Genomic DNA, 24,454 nt, shown 5'->3' with positions numbered 1-24,454 from the left:
AATATATCAATTTATTAATGAGATTTTTGCAGTTGTACATTAGATACCAAATGCTTTATATCAGGTTCATATTTTGTCACTGTTGGTAATACACACGCCGAATGAGATTCATCAGTCATTCTATTTCTTAAACTTTCTTTTATAAAATTCATTTAAAAAAATAATGACTCACAAGCATATGTAGAGGAGAAAATTGATAATATAGCCATCGCTAGTTTTTTTAAACAACGAAAGGTTTCAGGAATGGCATTCCAGATTTTCAATGTTTCCTCTTCTGCATTCTTTTTAATTGCGTCCAATAATCGATCATTTTCCATTATTTCCAAGTCATTTCTCAAATCGACAAACTTTTGTTTCCATATAGAACTAGATTAATAATCGATTGATTGCATTTCTATATCTTCCAAATTCAGCCTCTCGAAAATCTCTTGAAGAAAATTCATTGATTATCGACTGAATAACTGTAGAAAACTATTTAAATTAAGGGGAAAATTAAATCCCACATTGTTTTAAAGCTGAATAAGAAACTCAAAGATGGGAATCAAAGAGTTTCATGCCGAATATAGCAAACTATAAAAAGTTTTGGCAGATTGTAGCATATGCTAAAGCACGTAGTTCAACACTAAGGCAACTCGTAGCAGAGGAGGATATAGTTCTGATCACTATTATCAGAACTTGACTAATTTAGCTTCGAATGCTTTGATTAAATCAAACATGACAATAATTGTCTTGTTAACACCTTACAGTTTAACATTTAATTTAATTTAATCCTCGGGAACAACCCAGACCCGAGACTCAAATTAAACAAAATGGTCAAGGGCACTGACAATTCTTTAGCCGCTTCACTTACAACACAAGTTGGTATACCATCCAATCCCATAGATGTATTGACATCGAGGTTTTTGTAATAGACTACTCACCTCCACTTCATTCACCACAATTCCCACATAATCTATTGGTTCGTTCATTCCTGCAGTGTCACCACCTAGATGATATATTCTTGAAAAGTGCTCGCTCAGTAATTCCACTATATCAACTGATTCGGTTACCTCCCTACCATCGGCATTCTTTAAAATCATTCTGCCATATGCATTTTTTCTTTTACTTGCAACATATCGAAAAAATTGTTTGGGATTCTCTTTAGCCTGCATGGCCAATGTTCTTTCATAATCCGTTTTTGCTTTTCTTACCACACTTGTTACCCTTCTGGCCTGCACCCTATACCCTTCATGTGCCTGCAGGTCACCTTTCTCCTTGAATTCCCTCCACGGTTGTTTGTTTTTTTACAGCTCAAGCTTAATGGTGTTATTCATCCATTTAACCCCTACTTGATTTATTATTCGTACTCTAGGTATACTGTCAGCCATTGCCTCATGCAAACACTTCCTAACTACCTTTCATACACTATCAACATCTAGCTCTTGAAGTTTTACATGCCATGGCACTGAACCAATCAAACTCCTAAGCTTGTCATACTTACCAGCCCGATAATTCCACATGTACCCTGTCTTAATTGTAAATTCCATACCTTTAGCCACCTCCCAAGTCAAGACCCTATGATTACTCTCGAATTGGTGGCAACGTGGTCCTATTCGTTACAGCCAAATTCTCAGATGCAATTACTAGGTCAAGCACTCTCTGACCCCTAGTATTTTCCATTACATGCTGTCGCAGATAGTTATCCATTAATAACCGCATAAAATCCAATTCCTTTCTGTCATGTGTCCTCTCCTCCTTCCAATCAATGTTACCATAGTTGAAATCACCCATAATAATTATCCTCCTTCCACTCATTTCTTATATTTGGTTATGCATACTATCTCCACCATCTATTCCATCACTTGGTCTATAGCAGCACCCAACTGTATATTTTGTTCTGCTAGTTTCAATCTCACACCAAATAGCCTCAAATGTGTTCTTTTTTCTTTATCCTGCAGTTCCACTTCTATTCTCCTTGGCTGTAGCTCATCAGCTATCATCAATAACACTCCCCCCCCCCATTTTAATTTCCCTGTCACTCCTGAACACACTATACCCCTCACATTCAATCCCACTAGCTATATCATCTTCAGTCTGCCCATGTTTCACTAATGCCAATAACCTGTGCCCTGGAAGTGCTAACGGCCAAAAATTCTTCCTTCTTGTTCCTAATACTTCTGGCATTAGTATACATGAATTGCAGAAGCCCATTTTGATGCCTTATACTAACTATCCCATTCTGATTCATAGTCTTTCGTACTCGCTTGGGCATATTACACACATTCATACACTCAACTGTCTCCCTAAAGTCTGCATATCTACCCCCCCCCCTTAATAACTCTAGTTTCCCTGATTCTGCACATCCACTACATTCGACAACACCTTTTCAAGTCTCCGTACACCAAATCCATTCAAATATAAACCATCCTTATATAAATCCTTTCGCCCATTGAACTCACTCCACACATCCACAAATTCCACACCACTTGTTCTGCATAATTCACGCATAAAACCATTTGCAATTATGTCCCTCCTTCTATATTCTTCACTGTCATACTGCAGCAACAGACTCATCATCCTAACTCTTTCACTCTTCTCTTTTTCTACCTCAGGCAATTCCTTCATATCCTCACTCATAGCCATTTTGTCTCCTTTCAAATCATTTGTACCTGCTGCCACTATCAATTCTTCCACCCACTGCTTTTGCATTCTAATTGACTCGCTTACGTCCTTAACGTTCGCACGAGGTTGGTACGATTTTGTTGACCTCTCAACTAACACACCTCTTACTAAGCAATCTTCATACAACACTCGCTCTTTCATTTTGTTCACACTCAATATCATACGCTTATTTTTTCTATCATACTCTTGCCGTTTATCAGTTGGTACACTTGGTAAACTTTTTTGCCAATGCTCCAGCTGCCGATTTGCCCTGTGTATCGCTCCGCATAACCGAGGAATCTCACTCATTGCATTAGTCTCATCATTTTTATTCTCTGATAATTCATTCATTTGTTCTGTATGTTTACCTTCATTCTCACTTTCAGTGCCACTCTCACAGCTATCTGGTACTACCTCACAAATATCACTATTCATACCTTCACTGATAGGCAAAGAAAAGAGTTTGACTGATGATGAAAAACAGTGTGTAATTAACAATAAAATGGTGACTGGGTTGACGGTGAAAATAGCAAGAGTGAATCATAGCATAAAAAGGACACAAGATTTGAAAGCTGAATTTGTGAAGATGAGACAGATGCATAGTGAATTTAAGAGAATTATAGATAAGTATGGCAGTGTGAAGAAGACGAAAGCAAATGATGTCTGTATGAAAGAGGTAACAAATGACCCGTGAGTGGCATTATATGATGATTTCATTATTAGAGGTGTGGTAAATGAGAAGATGCACAAGGTTTGTTTTTTTGGAGGTAAAATGAATAGAGTGAATGAGGCATTGGATATGAAGAGCAAGTGAGAAAAGGTGTGATAGTGGTAGTAGGGATAAATGACTTGAGTGAGAACAAGGAAAATGTAAGGTTGTATATGTCAGGTGGTTGTGGAGAAGAATAAAAACAATAGTGTGATAGGAGAGGTAGTTAGTGTATTGTCCAGGTACAACAATGATGAGGTGAGGCAGAGAGCTAGAATTATGAATGATATGTTAGCAGAAATGTGTGAAGAGAAAGGAATGCAGTTTGTTAATGTATGGGATGACTCTGAAGGAAGAATTGAACCATATAAGAGTGATGGACTCCATTTGAATGGTTTTAGTGCACTGGGAGAGACTGCTGCTGGAAGGGAGAGTAATAAGTACAGAGAATGAATCTAAGCAAGTAAGAAGCGATGCGAAAGAGTGGGAGAGTGAGGAAAGAGATTGAAGTGATGCTTATGAATGAAGAAGTGGGTAGCAATAAGTATGTAAGACAAACAGGGAAATGGAGAGACTCAGAGTGGACAGGGAAACACAGTGTGAGAAAGGTCAATGCTCCAAGAGGATTGAATGACCTGAGATGTAGGGAAAACAGTTGGATTTGAAGAATGTTCTGGGATGGTAAGGAGAAAAAGAAATGGCTTGAGAAAGGTTATGGAGAAGTCACATCTAATAATTGGTATCAGTGAAACTTGTTATAGGTCCAGGAGTGAGCTGTTATGTTTGTATATGAATACTTGAAGTATCAGAAACAAGGGAAATGAAACGGTTGAATTGATTGAGTTCATTCACCCAAAAATTGTTGGGATAAGTGAGACATTAGTTATATTAATTAGTTATAATGTATATATACATTATATACATCTATATCCAACGTATATATACGTTGGATATAGATGGCTTCAAATATAATAATAGCATAGGTTAAAACATACATTTAAGAAAATGTTCATGCACACAGATACAAGTTGATACATTTTAGTGATTCCAAGCATCCTCAGGACAGATAAATTAACATGGAATTAGATGTTTAATTTTGAAAGCACAGTTGTCCACTACCACTGGCCTGTTTATGGCCAACCATGAATGTATTTAGAGTGCTGAAAATTTCTAAGTTTCAGACAAGCATTTTTTTCTGTTTTAATCTCTTTTATTGTTTTAAGATTTTCATATGAATTTGAACTTTATGGCATTAAAATAATTGACAATGCACATTGTGTGCATACAGTACACACATGTGTGCATTATATGAGAGGGTATAACAAATGTAATAATATATATTCCATCATCTGTATATCCCACCACCTGACATGTACCCTAAGGAGAAAGAAAAATAAATCCAGTTTAGCGATGATAGTTCAGGTCTTAAGACCACCTATGAAGTGATCTGCACTTTGTAGACCCTGACTCAAATCGAATGCCTTGTAAATATGTAGAGTGACCATATGGTTTTCAATAAACCTTTCCATAGATGTTAGCAAACAGATTTGCTATGGATTGAGAGTAGTGGAATCTTTACTGGTGATCTCTGATTAACCTAGTGGACTTCTGGGTGAGGGCATTGGCAGTTGATGACTCTCCATAGAACTGATGTTAGTCAATGGATGTCTTTTTTCCCTTTCTTTGGGAAGGACTGAATGTAGGCTTTTATGCAGTAATGTAGAAGCCAGATGAGTAGGAAAGATTCTAAAGACAATATAGGGTGGTTGTCAATTCAAGTGAAAATGTTTTATACACATTTAGCAGAAGGGAAAGCATTAAGACCAGAAGAATTGTTGGCTATCTAAGCCAGTCAGAACTCTTGCAATTTCTTTCCAATGAATGATTAGAGGAGGCATGTAATAAACAGTTCTAGGTAAATGTGAGGTGTGCTTGGTCTTGGTCATCAGTGCAGGATTTGGAAGAGAAGTGCAATGCCAGGAGGCTAGCCTTGTCTTTGAGTGATGTTCCAGTGATACCATCTGGATGCTAGAGAGAGAGAGAGAGACAGAAACTTGAATGGATGAAGTGGCACCCAGTTGCCTTCATGCCAGCCTGGTTGGCTGAGTGTTTAGCGTATCTGCTCTCCAGCCAAAAAGCTGCGGGTTCGAATCCTGCCATGGGCATGGATGTTTGAGCTTGTCTGTGGAAATGCTAGTTGTGGTGGTAGGCAGTAGATGGCATTGGTGTAGTAGCGGTCAGTTGGTGGATTTAGTGGTTGAGACAGAGTTTGTAGAGCAGGTGCCCTCCCTCGATGAGTCTTTGGACTCTGGAGGTGTCAAATAATAATAATAATAATAATGAAGGAGCAGAAGGCTTAACTGCCATTTTACAAAGGAAGAGTAGAAATTACAGAGGTCATCCCATCACTGTTATTGTGCTAATGGACATGAGACTAATTATAGTGCCGAGGGCATGAAAGTAGAGGAAATTTTTCTGTACTTGGTCCTCACAAAATCTGAGTTTGATTAGCTAATGTTTTTATTTTTTTATTTTTTATTTTTTTTACAGCTATTGCATGCTGCAGCATAATCTGAGTAGGATGCTTTGAGTTTTTGTTTCGAGCCACTTTCAATATACAGAATTCTTTTCTTGGATTAACTTGGTACATTTGTTAGAGCACCAAAGTTTGGATAGTGATCTGAGGTTTGGGGTGGAATGGGGAATGAAAGATTTTATTCCAGTAACAATTATTTTAGTTATTCTATTAGAGCAATTGTCTAGATCAGAAGACTGAAAACAATAGCGGTTACCTCAAGAAAGGAAGAGTAGAAATTATAGAGGTCATCCCATCACTGTTATTGTGCTAATGGACATGAGACTAATTATAGTGCCAAGGGCATGAAAGTCTGTAGAGGACTATGACCTTATCCAAGTTTCCTTCTTTACAGAAAGAAACTTGGATGTAGTTAGGATCTGAATTACCAGAAGGAAAGCTGACATCCACAGTATATTAGAACCAATTAAAAGCGATCAATAGTGTTAGGAGAGTGGAGAAGATTATCGGTAACTTCGGTGGACAGATGGACAATTTGAAAAACATTATTGCTAACAACAAATATCTGAGCATCTCTTCCAGCTTAGTCAGTGAAATTAGAGAAAGGAAACCAATCCATGTTGTGAATGTTGAAGTCACAACATGGATGTTTGAGAAAAATACCAAAAAAATGAGGTTGTCTTTCCTGGTGAATGTTGAAGTCACCAGGAAAGACAACCTCATTTTTTTGGTATTTTTATTGAATTCCAATTATCGGCATTCCAAAACAAGTAATAAAAAATGTTATGTTGTTATCGGAATTTGGAAGATGATTAAGACAGCAACTGAGTAATGTGAGGAAATTTTCAGCAAAAGTAGGTCATAAAGATTCAAGAGTTTCCATTCTCTGATGCAGAATGTCTGATTTGACAAAGTCAGACATTCTATGCAGTCTTCATCCTTGTGGCAGGAGGAATCACAGAGTGTAGTTAGGAAAGTTGAGGTGGATTGTGATAGTAAAAATAATAGGTTGAGTTTTGATGTATGTAAATGGTATTGCAGTTAAGACCACAAATATTAGAATAGATGGCTGTGGATTTTTATTTTTTTATGGAATGGGCTTTTGTTTTTATATGTATTTTGGTTGAATTTTTGTTTTGTTTTTGGGCTATTTTTTTTTTTTTTTTTTTTTTTTTGTCAATACAGTAGTATGTATTGACAGTTTGCTGATTTGAATAGTTAATTTATAATAGAAAGAAGTTAAATAGTAGGAGATATGTAATATGAGTGAGGATCCCACAAACATGCCTTCCAGAGAGAGAGAGAGAGAGACCATTTCCCAGTCTATTGCATGGTCTCAACAATTCTCTCTATATACTAGTATACTTGGATTCCTTATGGGCCTGGCACAGCAAGTGGCAGGTGGATTTTCACTAGAATATCAGGAGCATATGTTTACTTGCATTTACATTAGTAACAAAAATTATATTTCTTGATTTTCGCTAAAACGGTAGTATTCAACTTCTTTTGTTATGTAGATGATGACAATTATTATTAAGTTTAAGGGAGATGGTAAATCCCGTTTTATTCTACAGCCGGGTACGAAACTTGGATCGAAATCCATCTAAACTTCAACTCCCCATCTACCAACACTCCCAAATCCCTGGCCTCATCAGTCTCCTGGAGTATGGTTCCACTAATGTGATATACTGCTGCTGATCTTTTCACCCCAAAATGCATAACCTTACACTTTGCCACATTAAATGGACATCCATTTTCCTTAGCCCAGTCCTTTAAACTATCAAAATCATCTTGCAAAATTTTGACATCCTGTGCACTCACAATTGTTCTATCCAACTTTGCAACATCAGCAAAAAAGTGAACACTTCCTCTCAGATCCTTTCCTATATCGTTAATGAACAAATTGAAAAGTAGTGGTCCAAGAACAGAACCCTGCAGCACACCACTAGTCACAAGCCGTCTTTTGGACTCACCTCCTGAGTAAACCACTCTCTGGTATCTCTCCATCAACCACTCTCCTATCCATCTCACCAACCCTATACCCATCGCCATATACTGCAGTTTACTGATTAGAGTTCTATGTGTTATCCTGTCAAAGGCCTTGGCAAGGTCCAGTAGAATCACTGTAAACCCATTACCATCATCCAGTTCAGCTGTCATGTGTTATAAAACATGAGCAAGTTACTGAGGCATGATCGACCCTTCACAAAACCATGTTGTCCCCCATTCAGAATCCCATTTTCACCTATCCAATCCTGTATTCTTCTCTTGACTAATTTCTGCAAGACCTTGACAACGATTCCTGATATGCTAATTGGTCAGTAATTTAAAACAGCAGTCTTGGAACTTCCTTTATGCAGTGGAACTATTTTCCCCTCTTTCCACCTCCGCGGGACTATCCCAGACCCGAGAATCAAATTGAACAAAATGGTCAAGGACACTGACAATTCTTTAGCTGCTTCACGTACGACATGAGCTGTTATACCATCCAATCCCACAGATATATTGAAATTGAGGTTTTGTAATAGACTACTCACCTCCACTTCATTCACCACAATTCCCATATAATCTATTGGTTCATTCATTTGTGCAATGTCACCACCTGGATGATATATTCTTGCAAAGTGCTCGCTCAGTAATTCAACTATATGAACTGATTCAGTTACCTCCCTACCATTGGCATTCTTTAAAATCATTCTGCCATATACATTTTTTCTTTTACTTGCAACATATCGAAAAAACTGTTTGGGATTCTCTTTAGCCTGCATGGCTAATGTTCTTTCATAATCCTTTTTTTGCTTTTCTTACCACACTCGTTACCCTTCTGGCCTGCGCTTTATACCATTCATGTGCCTGCCAGTCACCTTTCTCCTTGAATTCCCTCCATAGTTGTTTCTTTTTTTGCAGCTCAAGCTTAATGGTGTTATTCATCCATTTAACCCCTACTTGATTTATTATTCGGATTCTAAGTATACAGTTAGCCATTGCTTCATGCAAACACTTCTTAACCGCCTCCCATGCACTATCAACTTCTAGCCCTTGCCAGTTGTACATGCCATGGCACTGAACCAATCAAACTCCTAAGCTTGTCATACTTACCAGCCCGATAATTCCACATGTACCCTGTCTTAATTGTAAATTCCACACCTTTAGCCACCTCCCAAGTCAAGACCCTATGATCATCTCACCAATTAGTGGCAACATGGTCCTATTCGTTACAGCCAAATTCTCAGATGCAATTACTAGGTCAAGCGCTCTCTGACCCCTAATATTTTCCATTACATGCTGTCGCAGATAGTTATCCCCTAATAACTGCATAAAATCCAATTCCTTCCTCCCATGTATTCTCTCCTCCTTCCAATCAATGTTGCCATAGTTGAAATCTCCCATAATAATAACAATGATTATTTGTAGGTTTTCATTTTCTTACTAAACTGATATCTTATGAAGTACATTCGGTGTGGAAATTGGCATCGCTGGTGTTACTCATATTTTTTAAAAAAATAGATATTCTCACTTTTGTCAATATCCAAAAATCATGTTATTCTTGATTTTGAAGAGCATCTTCTATTCCAGGGAAATAAATATTACAAAATTTAAGTTGAGACTAAATCCTTATTTATGCTTTTTATTAGACACACATATTCACAAGCATATAGTAAATTTATTGCTGCAAATATTTGAACAAGAAACTAACTGGTCGTCATCAGTGCATCATAATAATCATAAGGTGAAGCTACAACAATAACAAAAACCTTGTGATTATGCTGATGCACTGATGATGGCCAGTTAGTTTCTGGTCAAAATATTTGTAGTAATAAAATTGCAATAGCACAAGTTCCATTAAAAATTATTAATGTTTTATATTCTGAATATTGTTCTAATTATTATACTGCTTAGCTTAATTGAAAATGGAGCCTAACTCTTCCACATTTTCAATCTACTACTATTTCATCTCCATTTTTACGTTCAGTATTAGATTAAAAAAAAAAAATACTTTAACTAACCAAATTTGAAAACTCAACAAATATGGTGATCATCTTTTCCTTCAAAAATATTCAAAAACAGGCCAGGAGAGTGACTAGTATGGTAAGGAAGGCAAAACTGGAATATGAGAAAAAGATTGAACCTTAGATCCAAGGAAAATCCTAGGTAATTTTTTTTTAGCTATGTGGCCAGTAGGAGGAGAAATGACTGTGGAAGAATGACATGTGGGATAAAAATGGGAATAGAGTGACTGATGCAGAGGACATAATGGAATTGTTCAATGAACACTCTATTGGGGTATTTCATCCTGGTCAATTTGAATACTAGAGGGATAGCGAAGGTTCGAGGTTTAGAGGTGCAGGAGGAGAGTGTGTCCCACACACCAAGTACTCTGGATGTTAGTAAAGCTGTGGGACTGGATGGTATTTCACCACGAGTTTTGAGATGCCTTTCACCTGGCTTTTCAATGAAAGTCTGGCTGCAGGAAAGGTGCTCATGGAATGGAAGGAAGGTAAGATAGTGCCATTGCATAAGGGTGGTGGCAGACTGGAAGTGTCTAATTATAGGCCAGTTTGTGTGTCATCAGTGGTTAGTAAGATCTTGGAGAAAGTAGTGAGGGCACTCACTACTTTCTTTACTCAATACAGTATTGGGCAGATGAGGGTAATGTTATCTGTGAGAGTCAACATGGATTGCCTTTTATGATAAAGTTACATGAGCATTAGATAAGGGAAAGGCATATGCTGCCATTTTCCTAGACTTAGCAAAGGCATTTGACAGGGTGCCACACGATAAGCTGATATTCAAGTCGCAGCACATGGGTCTGGATGTCAGATTGGTCAACTGGATTCAGGATTGGCTGTCCAATAGGTATCAGATAGTTGTGTATGGTGGAGCAATATCAAAGAGGCAGAAGGTTACAAGTGGGGTTCCACAGGGTTCAGTACTGGGACCTATATTGTTTAACCTTTATATCAATGACATTGTCTGTGGATTGCGAGGGGATATTCAGTTGTTTGCAGATGATGCGAAGCTGGAAAGGGTTATTAGTAATAGTGCAGATGTGGTAGCCCTGCAAGAGGATTTGAATAAGCTAGATAGATGGGCAAAGGAATGGGGATGTCAGTGTAATGCAGCAAAATGTAAGGTCTTGAGGTGTCTGGGACACATCGATGGGACGCTGCATACTCTATGGGAGGAGTTAAACTGGAGTAAGTAGGGGAGACAAGAGATCTGGGGTTGATGATTGATAGAAACCTGAAATTATTATTATTATTATTCGTGACATCTCCAAGGAGTCTGAAGACTCATCGTGGGAGGGCACCTATTGTACAACTCCCCATCTCCACCACTACACTGAACCTCTACCACCAATCACCAACATCATCGCATTTGTCTGGCCACTACCACCACCACAGCTAGTATTTTTTTGTCTGTAAATTGCATGCGTTCTGAAGGGCCGATTTGTCTGTATGCAGGTTGAAAAACCCGAGTTTCTGGGAGAAAAAACCCTGCTACCTCCTTAGGAGATCGGCTAACTCATCTTTGATCGAAAATATCCATATAAAGATTCCTCCTATCATGATGAGAATCGAACTTAGGCCTTTTTCCAATTGAAGGGCGCAATGTACCGATGTTCTTCCAATTGCGCTACGGAGGTGCTTAAAATTGGACCAATTTAAGGGACATATTTTGAAGGTAGTGAAGGTAACACAGAGGATTGCTGCAATAATGAGAAGGACACTGACCTGCAGAGATAAAATGGTTATCATTCCGTTGTATAAGACTCTGATCAGACCACACTTAGACTATTGTTCTCAGATCTGGTCCCCAGGATTTGAAGGGGATAAATTAACTGTGGAAAGGGTACAAAGGCAGATAACAAAGATGGTGTTAGGACTGTACAATGTTAGTTATGAGGTGCTAAAAATTGGACCAATTTAAGGGACATATTTTGAAGGTAGTGAAGGTAACACAGAGGATTGCTGCAATAATGAGAAGGACACTGACCTGCAGAGATAAAATGGTTATCATTCTGTTGTATAAGACTCTGATCAGACCACACTTAGACTATTGTTCTCAGATCTGGTCCCCAGGATTTGAAGGGGATAAATTAACTGTGGAAAGGGTACAAAGGCAGATAACAAAGATGGTGTTAGGACTGTACAATGTTAGTTATGAGGATCGGCTGAAGGAGTGTGGCCTGCAGAGTTTGGTGGATAGAAGAAGGAGAGGTGATATGATTGAGACTTTTAAACTGTTGAGAGGTGGTTACAGGGTTGACACTGGGGAGTTCTTTCGCTTGGTTGAACAGCGAGAAGGAGTCATGACAAGGGGGCCACCCCTAGAAGTTACGAAAGGAAACTGTGAGAAAGAGGGTGAGGAGTGGTTTCTTTGCATGGAAGGTGGTTGAACCATAGAATGCATTGCCTGATGGAGTGATGAGAGCGAGAACAGTCAATGCATTTAAGGAGTAGTATGATAGACTTTGTGTTTCCTAGGAGGGACCTCCCGAGCACTTCTACTAGATAGTAGAAGTGCTCGGGAGGTCCTTTCTAAGAAACACGTCTTGATAGACTTGTGTTTCTTAGAAAGGACCTCCCGCAATTATTATTCAGGTATTTTTTTTGGTCATTCTCTTTACAATTTTAATTAGTAATTTTAAACACTTAATTTTAAGTCTTTATGGGTTGGTTGCAGGGTAATTTTCTTTTCTGCTAATTTTAGCAGTTTACTATGTTAAAAAGTGGAATCTGCATCAAAGTGATTTTCAGAAATCTATATCATGACTGGTTTTTTTTTTTTGTTTTTTAGGAAGAAAATAGCTGGAAAGATAGCCCAAACTGTGATAGTTCATTAAAAGAAAATGAAATCATAAATAAATTACAGGTATTTCACTTTATGTATTTGAAATTAATTCAAAATAAAGTTGTTGTTGTTTTTAAATATTTCCCTTAGTAAACTTCTATTTCATAATAAGAATATGGTCAATCAGTAGGAAATTCAGTAGAGATTACACTTTCCACAACTTTTTATTATAACAAGAATATTTCTGATAAATTTTAATTTGATTTTTTTTAATATTAAACTAACTTTATTTCATTGGTTAGTTCATTGACCAAAAATTATAGGCATTGGTGACGTGGTTGACAGAGATGGAGGAAAATTAATTATGCAGATAGAATGTAAGGGATATTGTATTTTCAGGGATGATTGGGGAGGGTACGTATTGCATATAGCTGAAGAATTGTGACCAGAGAGTTTAGAGAGGGAGTAGAAGTTCAGCAGGAAGGCAGTAGCAAGGTCACAGGGAGCAGTACACAGAATCTGTCAGGAAAATATTATAGTCAGTTGCTGTTATAAACTTGGCAATGCAGAAGAAGATATAGATGGAATGTATTGGCAAATTATGATACTTAATAATGATTTTTATTACTGTACTTTTTATTGCAGGAATTGTTAACTATGTGGACTTACAGAGATAGATAAAGTAAAAGGAAAAAACAGCCTAGGAGGAAGGAAATTGAATATGTGCAGTTACTTAGAGATAATAACCTGAAAAGAACTTGATGAAGAGAGGATCTAGAGTTTGAGATTGATGATAGAATCAGACTACCTCATAACCATGTTTGTGACTTTTATTCCCATTGGAAAGAAGTGCTCATAGGGATTATGTACATGGGAAACTGCAGAGGAAACTTAAAAGTGGCTTGTAGCAGTATCTTGGCATCAGAAACTGTAAAGTTAAGAATATTAGTAATGCATGGGAAATTGGCAAAGGATGTTTGAGATAGGACTGCATTCCCTTAAGAGAAATAAATCAGAATTAAATGGATGAACAGCATCATTAAGCAGGAACTGCATAAAATGAAAATATTGTGAAAGGAATATAGGGAGAAATGTTATGAGCAAGCTTATAAGCATACAGAATTCAGAATTCAGACAAAAAGAGCAACAGGTGGTAAGGGGAAAAAAAATCAAATTATAAGTGTAAATTAACTGAGCAAAAAGGAAATCCTAGATAGTTCTTTCACTGCATGGCTAACAAAAGGAAGTGTGATTATTGAAGGATAACTGATGAATGTAGATCATAAGAAGGTGATAGCAGCAGCAGAATTACTTGAAGTACTGAGTCACTTGGTTAATGTATACATTAACCTTGAACACCTTTAATATCATCTCCAAGTGGAGATGATATTAAAGGTGTTCAAGGTATCAAAATCTTAATGTCAATATAGCAGCAGGAATAGGTGGAATATCTGTCTATGTATTTTGAGAATGTGTAAGAGAATTGATAGTCCCTACAACCAGGTTATTTAAGCATTGGCTGGGCTGTCTTAAGGGAGTATAAAAATGAAGGCAAGACAGTTCCTTATGGAAAGCAGCTTTTCCCAAATTTTCAGTACTCGTGTATCCCTTTCAAAATTTTAGTAATACTTGCATGTCCCTCTCAGACAAAGCTAATTTGGGAGAAGTTCTAATCATACTTCATTCAAGCACAAATTATAAAGGTATTTATTTTTTAACAGTTGTGTTATAATAAATTACAGACATGCAATTTAGTAATGTATAACTAAATGCATTTAGTTATACATATCCAATGTATATACAGTCGAAGCAAAAATTATATAATTTACATTTTCAATAATTAAACAAGTTTTAATAAGATGAATTAAATTGTTTCTGTTGGAAAGAAGTTAGTTTGATGAAATTCAGTTCAATATTTGTTATTTTTAGCAATAGATGGGACTCCACACCAAGGAGACAACTTGTAACATAAACATGATTAAATATGTATGGATGCACATATTTAATCATGATGATGAAACAATTGCTGAAAATCATTACGGTTTAAGATATGAATGATTTGAAATTTAGCAGAGAGTTTTGAATGCATGGTTCAAACTATGCATTAAAAGTTTAAATTCATAGTTTGAACCATGCCATGAACTGACCTCTTAGACAATCATACCATGATTGTCTAAGAGGTCAGCTCATGGCTCATCCTTATTGAAAAATTAATTATAGAATAGACTTGAACTTATCATCAACATACTAGTATGGTGACAAAAATTTAAAAATTAAAAAAAGGTAATCATTATTAAAAAAATTGCTTCCAAAGACCTTTCACATACCAATAGAGGTATGCATACATACCACACTTTGGGAAACACTCATATAAAGGATACTTCCTCAGAGGTAGCAAATTATGACTAGTGAAAGTAACAGATGATAAGATCAAAGAACATTGACAAGTAATAAACAAATATCTAAAAAATTGCTGAGAAATGGCATGCTAATGGTATTGCCTGTCGTATCCAATATATTTTAGAATATACACCAGAGGGCAATGATGCTAAAACTAATTTATTATTATCATCAGACCTCCATGGAGTCAAGTGACTCATTATGACTATTATACGCACAGTTTATCATACTGTGCCTTAAATATATTCACTGTCTCTGCATTCACAACACTCAATGTATTCCAATCACTCACCACTCTCTGTAATAAATTGCCTCCTCACCTCCTTGCTCACACCTGCCTTATACAGCTTTCACTAATGACCTCTTGTTTTCCCTTTTCTTCCCAATTCTATGTAAAACATCATCCACATTAATCTGATAACAACCCCTTAAAATAACTTGCGTGTCTCAATCATATCCCCCTCCTCCTCCTCATATTCACTAGTCTCTGCAGTTTACATTTCCTCAATCTCTCTCTCCATGTTCGACATTCCAGAGACCAGAAACTACCTTACTCAATCATCTAGGGATCTGTTCCAATATCACCTCATCCTTTTGAAAACCAGGTGACCAAATTTGTGTGCAATAGTCCATATATGGTCTAATCAAAGCCTTATATAGTGGAACCATAACATCCTGACTTCTACGTGTTAGTATCCACTGCATCATTGCCATAATCTGTTGTCCTGTCTTCACGATTCTAGCAATGTGTCCTCATAATTTTAGTCCTTATCCATAATCACTCCCAGATCTCTCATCTCCACCACTTCCTCCAAGATATTGTTACCAATTGTATACTCTGCATTCCATCTTTGCTTCCCAAATTTTTAAACTTTATACTTTGCAACATTGAACTAGTAATCCCAATTATTTGCCTATTTAACCAATGCATTCATCTTGCAAAGGTACATCAGCTTCATTTCTAATTGTTCTCCCCAACTTTGCATTATCTGCAAACAACTGAATATCACCATTCAGACTCCGCCCAATATCACTAACAAAGTTGAACAGCAATGGCCCAAAACAGACCCTTGGGGTATACCACTAGTAACATCTTTTTCTCCATACATAACTTGCAGACACCTATCAGACAGCCGATCCTTTATCCAATGTATGTATTAATCTTCTATCCAAACCCCATGCTTTCAAGTTTAATCACCAGCTTATCATATGGCAATCTATCAAAAGCCTATGCAAAATCTACATGTACCACTGTGTATGCGTCACCTTTATCCAGTGCATTGGTCACCTTGTTATAATAAATGAGCAGATTACTAAAACATGCTCTTCCTTTAGTAAACCCATGCTGACCATCAAAGAGAATGCTGCTGTTATCAACCCAGTTCTGAATCTTGTCCTGACTGACTTCTCCAATACTTTAATCACAGCTCCAGACACACAGATTGGTTTATAACTCGAAGCTTTAGTCTTATTACTTCCCTTATGAAACAGAACAACATTACTCTCTTTTTCACTCTCCTTTGGAACTCAGCCCAATGCAAGACTTATGGTTAAAAAGGGATGTAAAAGGTGTTGTTAACTCTCTGGAACAGACATTCAAAACATGTGGTGATATATTATCAAGCTTATTGTCTTATTAACCTCAAGTTTACTCATTTCCTCATGTCCCTCCTCCATCCTTCCCATGGTATTTATCTGCATGATGTCACATTCACAAGAATTAAATACCATTACAAAATGTTCTTTAAACATCTTGACTATATCCTCTGCATTTGTTATCATTCTACCATTTTCACCAACTAGTGTCATCTTTCCATAATCATTGTTTCTTCTACTGGCTTAAATCGAAAAAAAAAAACTCCTTCGGATTCTTTTTAGCCTCATGAGCTAATTGTCACTCATACATTCTTTTGCCATCCTCATCAAGTAAGTCACCTCTCTCATCTGCTCTTTATACACTTCATACAACTTGTTATTACCACTCATCTTATGCTGTTTTCATAATCCATTCTTCTCCTTCTTCTTCTTCTTCCAGATTGCATGTCTTACCTCTTCATTCATCCATTTGACATCTGCTCTATTTAGCTTCTTAACCTTTGGTATAAACATGACAACATAACAAAATTTCATGCCGGCTGGGGCGTCACCCGGTTAAACAAGGTCCCCGTTGTTTTCGCCAGGGAACCAGGGCGAACAGCGAAAAGTCAGCTACTGGAACAAATCTGAAAACAAACCCCAACTCAACATCACCAGAGTTAAAGATCGGTACTATCAACGTAAGAAGCCTGAATGGCAAAGAAATGGAGCTAGCTGAGGAATTAGATAAGTACCAGATCGACATAATAGGGGTGACTGAAACAAAAAAGACCAAAACTGGCGAGATCTTTCTGAGCAATAAATACAAAATGTTATATTCAGGCAATAACAATCAAGGAAAAGAAGGAGTAGCCATAGTATTCAACACAAAATACGAGGCTAATCTTCTTGAATGGCAGTCAGTCTCAAGTAGAGTAATGTGGGCAAATATGAGAATGGGGAACTGGACAATGAGACTTATTTGTGCCTATGGTCCCACAGAAGGTTCTACTAAGGTAGAAGTGGAGGAATTTTTTGAGGCTTTAGAAAAAGCAACTGACACAATGAAAAAGGAAAAGTTGGTCCTTGTTGGGGATCTAAATAGTAGAGTAAGAAATGATTGTGAGACATACAAAAATATTTTGGGAAAATTTGGAGAAAAGAGCAAAGCTAATAATACTGGCAAATATCTGTTGGATTTCTGCTCAGGACATGGACTGGTTATTACTAACACCATGTTCCAACATAAAAATGTGCACAAATTCACATGGAGAGAAGAGGCTAGGAATAAGAAAAGTCTCATTGACTATGTTATTGTTGATAGTGATGTTTTCTCCCTGGTGCAGGACACCAGAGTGTACAGAGGATTTGAAATTGGAAGTGATCACTATTTAGTCTTGAGCAGGATAAAATTGAATTTCATATTGAAAAGAATAACATGTAAGAAAGTTTTAAAGCGAATAAAAGTTGAGCAGCTCTCAGATGTAAACTGTAGACTAAAATACAGAAATATTATTGAAAAGAAAATGAAAGAGTTTGAGAACAGGAATCAAACCTTGGAGATTCAGTGGCAAACTTTGAAGGAAACATTGATTGATTCTGCCAGAGAGGCATGTGGTGAGGTTGTGTGCAAAGATAAAAAAATCAGAACTCCCTGGTGGACACAGGAAGTTAAAGAGGCAGTGAAGGAAAAGAAGAAAGCATATCAAAAGTTCCTGGCAAATAAGTCAGCTTTTACTCTTACAGAATACAGAGACAAATGTAAGAAAGCTAAACAGTGTGTAAAACTAGCTAAACAAAAGTCATGGGAGGACTTTGGCAAGAATATAGAAAATAAATATCAAGAAGGTGGCAAAATATTCTGGAGGTTGTTGAAGAAGCTTAGGAATGGAGGAAAGAGTGCTGTAAAAGGAATTAGAGATGATAAAGGTGACATGAAAACAGGAGAAAAAGATATCCTTGAAGTATGGAGTAATTACTTTGAAAAACTGCTAAATGAAACAAGCAGTGATGACAGCACAGTGATAAAAAACACTGACCAGGCATGCAGTCAGGAATACATATCCATACTTGAAGTAGAAAAAGCCATCAAAGGCTTGAAATGTGGAAAGGCAGCAGGAGTAGATGATATTCGACCAGAAATGCTGAAGTATGGTGGTATAACAGTCTTACAGTGGCTGCACTGCATAGTTCAGAAAGCCTGGACAGAGGGACGAATTCCCGATGATTGGAGTAGAGCTCTCATAGTACTCATATATAAAAAGGGAAATAAAACTGAATGTGAGAATTACAGAGGTATTTCCCTACTGAGTGTTCCTGGCAAGATCTATGCAAGTATACTTGAGAAACGGTTGAGAAGAATTGTGGAAGAAAAGCTTGGTGAAGAACAAGCTGGATTCAGGCCAAATAGAGGCTGTCAGGATCAGATCTTCACTTTACGACAAATAGTCGAGAAAGCATGGGAATATAACAAAGATCTGTATTTAAGTTTTGTCGATTTGGAAAAGGCATATGACAAGGTGCCAAGAGAGAAGCTATTCAATACGCTGCAGTTATATGGTGTCAATGGGGCATTATATCAAGCAATACTTACTCTTTATTTGAATTGTGAGTCAGCAGTTAGAATTGAAGGAAGTACAGGAAGATGGTTTAATGTTAAATCTGGTGTGAGACAAGGATGTACATTATCCCCTCTGTTATTCATTATCTATATGGATCACATTATGAAGGAATGTGGTATTAAACCTGATATCAAAATTGGAGATGTTAATGTCAGCTCTTTGCTTTATGCGGATGATGTTATACTTCTAAATAAATCCGCTACAAGTCTGCAAGATTCTCTGACTAAATTGAATAGCTGTTGTAATAGATATGGTATGAAGGTCAGCAATAAAAAGACAAAGACAATGAAAATAGGCAGAATCATTGAAAATGTCAACTGTGTTGTGAATGGAGAACCTGTGGAACAAGTAAAACATTTCAGCTACTTAGGCACAATTTTTACTGAAGATGGTAAACTAAATATAGAAATAGACAACAGAATCAGCAAAGCTGGTATCGTGGGAAGTCAATTGAATAAATTCATATGGAATAAGAAAGAAATTAGTCGGAACACTAAATTAGCTGTATACAAGACTGTGTTCAAACCAATTTTAACTTATGGATCTGAGAGCTGGGTCAGAAGTAAAACACTTGACCAAAGACTAGAGACCGCAGATATGAGAGTCCTGAGAAAGATTAGAGGCGTGAACAGATGGCATCAATGGCAATATCATATTAAAAATGAGGATATTAGGAAAGAACTTGACATTGTCAGCATCCAGGAATGCGTTAGCAGAGCTAATCTCAGATGGTATGGTCACTTAAATAGAATGGGAGAGGAAAGATTAGCAAAACAAGTGTTCTCTGCCAGGTTGGCAGGAAAACGACCCAGAGGAAGACCAAGATATAGGTGGATTGATATGGTACAAAGTGCCTTAGACGATAGAAATATAAGATCTGATAATGTTGGAGTCTTGACAAGTAACAGACTGATTTGGAGGAAAATTGTAGATAGGAAGTTAGTAATGATGTAATTTTTTCATGTAGTACTGTCATATCCTGTACACCCCTTGAGGGTACATGGCAGGAATTTGATGATGATGATGACCTTTGGTATATGTTCTGATATTGCCTCCACTATATATTGATTAAGGACCAAGTAGCATTGATATCCTTTCCATCCAGTTCCTCATTTCATATTATTGCTGCAAGCTGTCTCCTAAGCTTTTCATAATCACCAGCCTTATAGTTCCACATATATCCCTTTATAACAGAAGTTTTCATATGGTTAGCCATCCTCCAAGTGATCACATCATGGTCACTGTCACCAGCTGGTGGGAGATTTGACACTCCATTTATAATAATCTCATTCGATGACATGATCAGATCCAAGACCCTTGATTCTCATGTACTCTCTGTTACATACTGCCTAAGGTAGTTGTCTCTCAAAATTTCCAAAAATTCATTCTCTTTCTTCCCAGCCTCCATATGGTAATATACATTGGAATTTTCATTCCAATGTATATTACCATAATTCTTCATTCATCCATTTCAAATCTGCTCTATTTAGCCTCTAGTGTCAACTTTCCATAATCATTCTTTCTTCTTCCGGCTAAAATCGAAAAATACTTCATACTCTCTCAAAATTTCCAAAAATTCATTCTCTTTGCTCCCAGCTCTATCTCTTCATTCCAATGTATATTGTATATTACCATAATTGAAACCACCCATAACAATCATTCTTATTTATCAATCTAATTTGCCTATGCATTTCCTTTTCAGTGCCTTCCATGTTACCAGGTCTATAGCAACACCCAACTAAATATTTCCTGTCCACCTCTACTTCATACCATACTGCCTCAAAACCCTCCCATTGTTTGTCCACTTCTATCTCCACTTTAAATGGGCATAACTCCTCTGCTACCATTTACAGCACTCCTCCTCCCCTTTTTTCTTACCTGTCTTCATGAAGAATATCATAACCCTCCATCTCTATTCCTGTCTGGATATCATCCTCATTCAACCAAGTTTCACTTACTCTGATGATTTTTGGGTGAATAGACCCAATCAATTCAACAATTTCATTCTCCTTATTTTGGATACTTCTCACACTGGTGTAAAAATATAATAGACTATTTATGACCTTATAACAAGTCCTATTTATCTGTTGCTTTAATGGCCTTAACAGAAGGTCTCCTAAGGTATTCGTCATTAAAGTATTTGTCTTTAATGAAGAAATTCTTCACTGATCTATGTGATACAAAATACCTTTTTGTGGTGGGAAAATGAAATGATCTTTTAAGGATTGATGGCCATCTAAAGCTTGATGATTAGTAATCAGTTTTCCATTAATAAATAAATTAAAAAATTTATTTATTTTTTAAGAGTGATATTTATTATTATTATTTCATGACACCTCCAAGGAGTCCAAAGACTCATTGAGGGAGGGCACCTACTCTCTCTCTCTCTCACCTTTAATCCACCAACTACAGCAAACTGCCACTACCATCATCACCTACAGCAACACTATCTACTGCCCACCACCACCACCACTAGTATTTTTTGCCTGTAAATTGAGTTCTTCAAGGCTGATTTGTCTAGGTGCAGGATGAAAACCCTGAGTTTCTGAGAGAAAAAACCCTGCTACCTTCATATGAGATCAGCTGACTCACTTTCAATTGGAAAAAAATCCATTATCCGTATATTGTCAATGGATGTTGTCTGGCTAGAGAAATAATTTGCTGGTCAGGTATTGTGGTTTACTGAAGATTGATTTTCATCACTTTTACAGAACCAATTTACAAAAAAACACGATGCTTTAACTCACCTTTTGAATATGGATTTACAAATCAAGTGACTTTTTAGCCTACATGTATCTTCGAGGTTTTCAGAAAGAAATAAGTGATTTAAAGTCATTCATTAATTTCTCATTCTTGGCAGTTGAGTCCAGTGGTGGGCACTCCACCTCCCCCGAAGGCTCATCTCTCTATTATTAGTATTAAAAATTTACATGAAATGATATTCTACTTTTCAAATAATTTCTGTTAACTTATTGAAAAATCACTAGCTGTCTCGCCGGGATAAGGAGACAGAAAACAACATCCAAAAAGGAATGTCCGAATTTCCTATATATTACTCTTCATATATTAGTTTTATAACACTTCAGTAATTCCCAAAGATTTGAGTAAAGAGCCAATGACATTGTAAAAAAAAGGAGCACTCTTAAACGAAAGTAGGCTATATTAGCTATTAAAATAATAACTAGCTGTCTTCTCATTGCACTTGGTCCTACGACTTGCATCTTAATATTGTTAAAATTGAACAATCGCTTCTGCATCAGTCACCTGCGTACCATCTGCATTCAGGCTTTCAAATTCATTTGTTACTTGCAGCATAACGATTTCTTTTGGGTTGTCTCTAACTTGGAGAGTCAGTTTCTTTTCATACTCAGCTTTCCATACAACAGTTGTGACTCTACTGGCCTGCTGTTTATAATTATCATAACTGACATCATTCTTATACACACATGGCATTCCTTCCCCATCATCTTTTACTTGCAAATCTCTTGCTTAATTAGATTACTCATCCATTTCACTCCTGCTGTATTTATTCTTGAACTCTAGGGACACATTCTGATATTGCATCATTTAAGTGGTTTTTTAAACATCTCTCACACACTTTCAATATCCTTCCCATCCAACAACTGACACCATGACACAGAACCCAGCATACTCCTCAGTTGGTCTAAATTTCCTGCTTTGTAGTTTGACATGCAACCTTTTCTAAATGGAACATTCATAAAATTAACCACTTTCCAAGTGAGTAGTATCGCATGATCATGGTCACCAACTCTGGAGAAGAATAGTTACGTCTTTAACTGAACCCCCCCCAACACTATAATCAGATCTAACACTCTTTGACCTTGAGTTCCTTCTGTCACATGTTGCTTGAGGAAGTTGTCTTGCAACAGCTCAGTAAATTCATTTTCATTCTTCTCATATGATTTCACAGTTACCCAATGATTGTTCGGATAATTGAAGTCCCCCATTATGATTACTCTTTTAACACCCATTATATTTATTTGGTGATGCATTTCTTTATCACTAGCAATCGATCCACCAGGTCTGTAGCAACACTCCACTACCTATTTAATGTTAGATTCCACCTAACACGATGGCATCAAACTCACTGCTGCATGAAAAATTTTTACTAGTATTGCAGTCATAGATCTCAACTCTAACTGGATTCAAGTCATCTGATATTATTAGTAGCATGCCCCCTACTCTTCTTAATCTTCCTAAAAATACTGTACCTACCCTATACACTCAGTACACATTATTATAGTAGCAGTAGTGGTAGTAGTAGTATTCATATGATGATACAGAAGCTGTGAGGCCCCTTTTACAGGAAGTATGGACCATCTCAATTCCCTCCACCCCTAATTTTATCCGGGCTCAGAACCAGCATAGCCTATGGCTGGGTCTTAAGTATTCCAGACTGTAATCTGTGTGTTCTGGGGAACAAAAAACCTGAGTTTCCAGGTGAAAAAAAACCCCTACCTCCATATGAGACTGGCTAACTCGCCTTTCATCGAAAGAGACCAGATATAGGTTCCTCACATCACTGATGAGAATTGAACCCAGGTCTTTCCAACCAAAGGACTTCATCTGTACTGACTGAGCTACAGAGGCTCTACGCATTATTATGTCTGTTTCTGATACCCAGGTCTCCCGAATGCCTGCAATACAAGGACCCAATATATTAACCAAGGCAACAAACTCTACTCCTTTGTTTCTGATATTCCTAGTGTTATATTTATGCTGTTATTTTAAATGTTATCAAATCTTCAAATATGTCTTGTCTTCTGCGCCTTTGTAAAAACTATAGTTATCTCATTTAAACTCATCTTAACCTTTACTGTACTTCTGACTAATGGCCGCAAATAATAAAGCTCACGTGTGCAAAACTTACAGAACAAAGAAATCACCTCAGACTGGAGCCAGTCTCTTTGTCTGACCTACTGGTGTTTATTCTCAACTGAATTTAGAAAATTTATTTAGTTTCTAGCTGCTCCACCAAATTAATGGATGGGAGGTGAATCTCCCTCTGAAAAGTAACACACTATAAACCACATGGAACTTTTCTCTCTTAATTCTAAGAAAATCTAGCAACTTAAATTTTCTGTTATGCAGTCGTGACAATCTATCTTTAGGACACACAGATTCGAATTAATGAATAGTGCATTGGAAATAGAAATC

General features: G+C 37.0%; 1 protein-coding gene across 1 annotated transcript in view; it reads left to right on the top strand.

Annotated features, from left to right (window-relative positions):
• The window catches only part of Rab3GAP1 (RAB3 GTPase activating protein subunit 1), a 584,727-nt gene that overhangs the window by 288,757 nt on the left and 271,516 nt on the right, over positions 1-24,454 (top strand). The window contains exon 14 of the mRNA XM_090395461.1: positions 12,687-12,761. Within this exon, the coding sequence (XP_090251587.1) occupies positions 12,687-12,761 (75 nt within the window). The remainder of the gene's footprint in view (positions 1-12,686; positions 12,762-24,454) is intronic.

This window comes from Typopeltis vanoorti, chromosome 7 (assembly GCF_054136105.1).
Source record: "Typopeltis vanoorti isolate ZY-2024b chromosome 7, IOZ_Tvanoo_1.0, whole genome shotgun sequence".
Taxonomy (NCBI): domain Eukaryota; kingdom Metazoa; phylum Arthropoda; class Arachnida; order Uropygi; family Thelyphonidae; genus Typopeltis; species Typopeltis vanoorti.
This window is presented reverse-complemented; position numbering and strand designations above follow the sequence as displayed.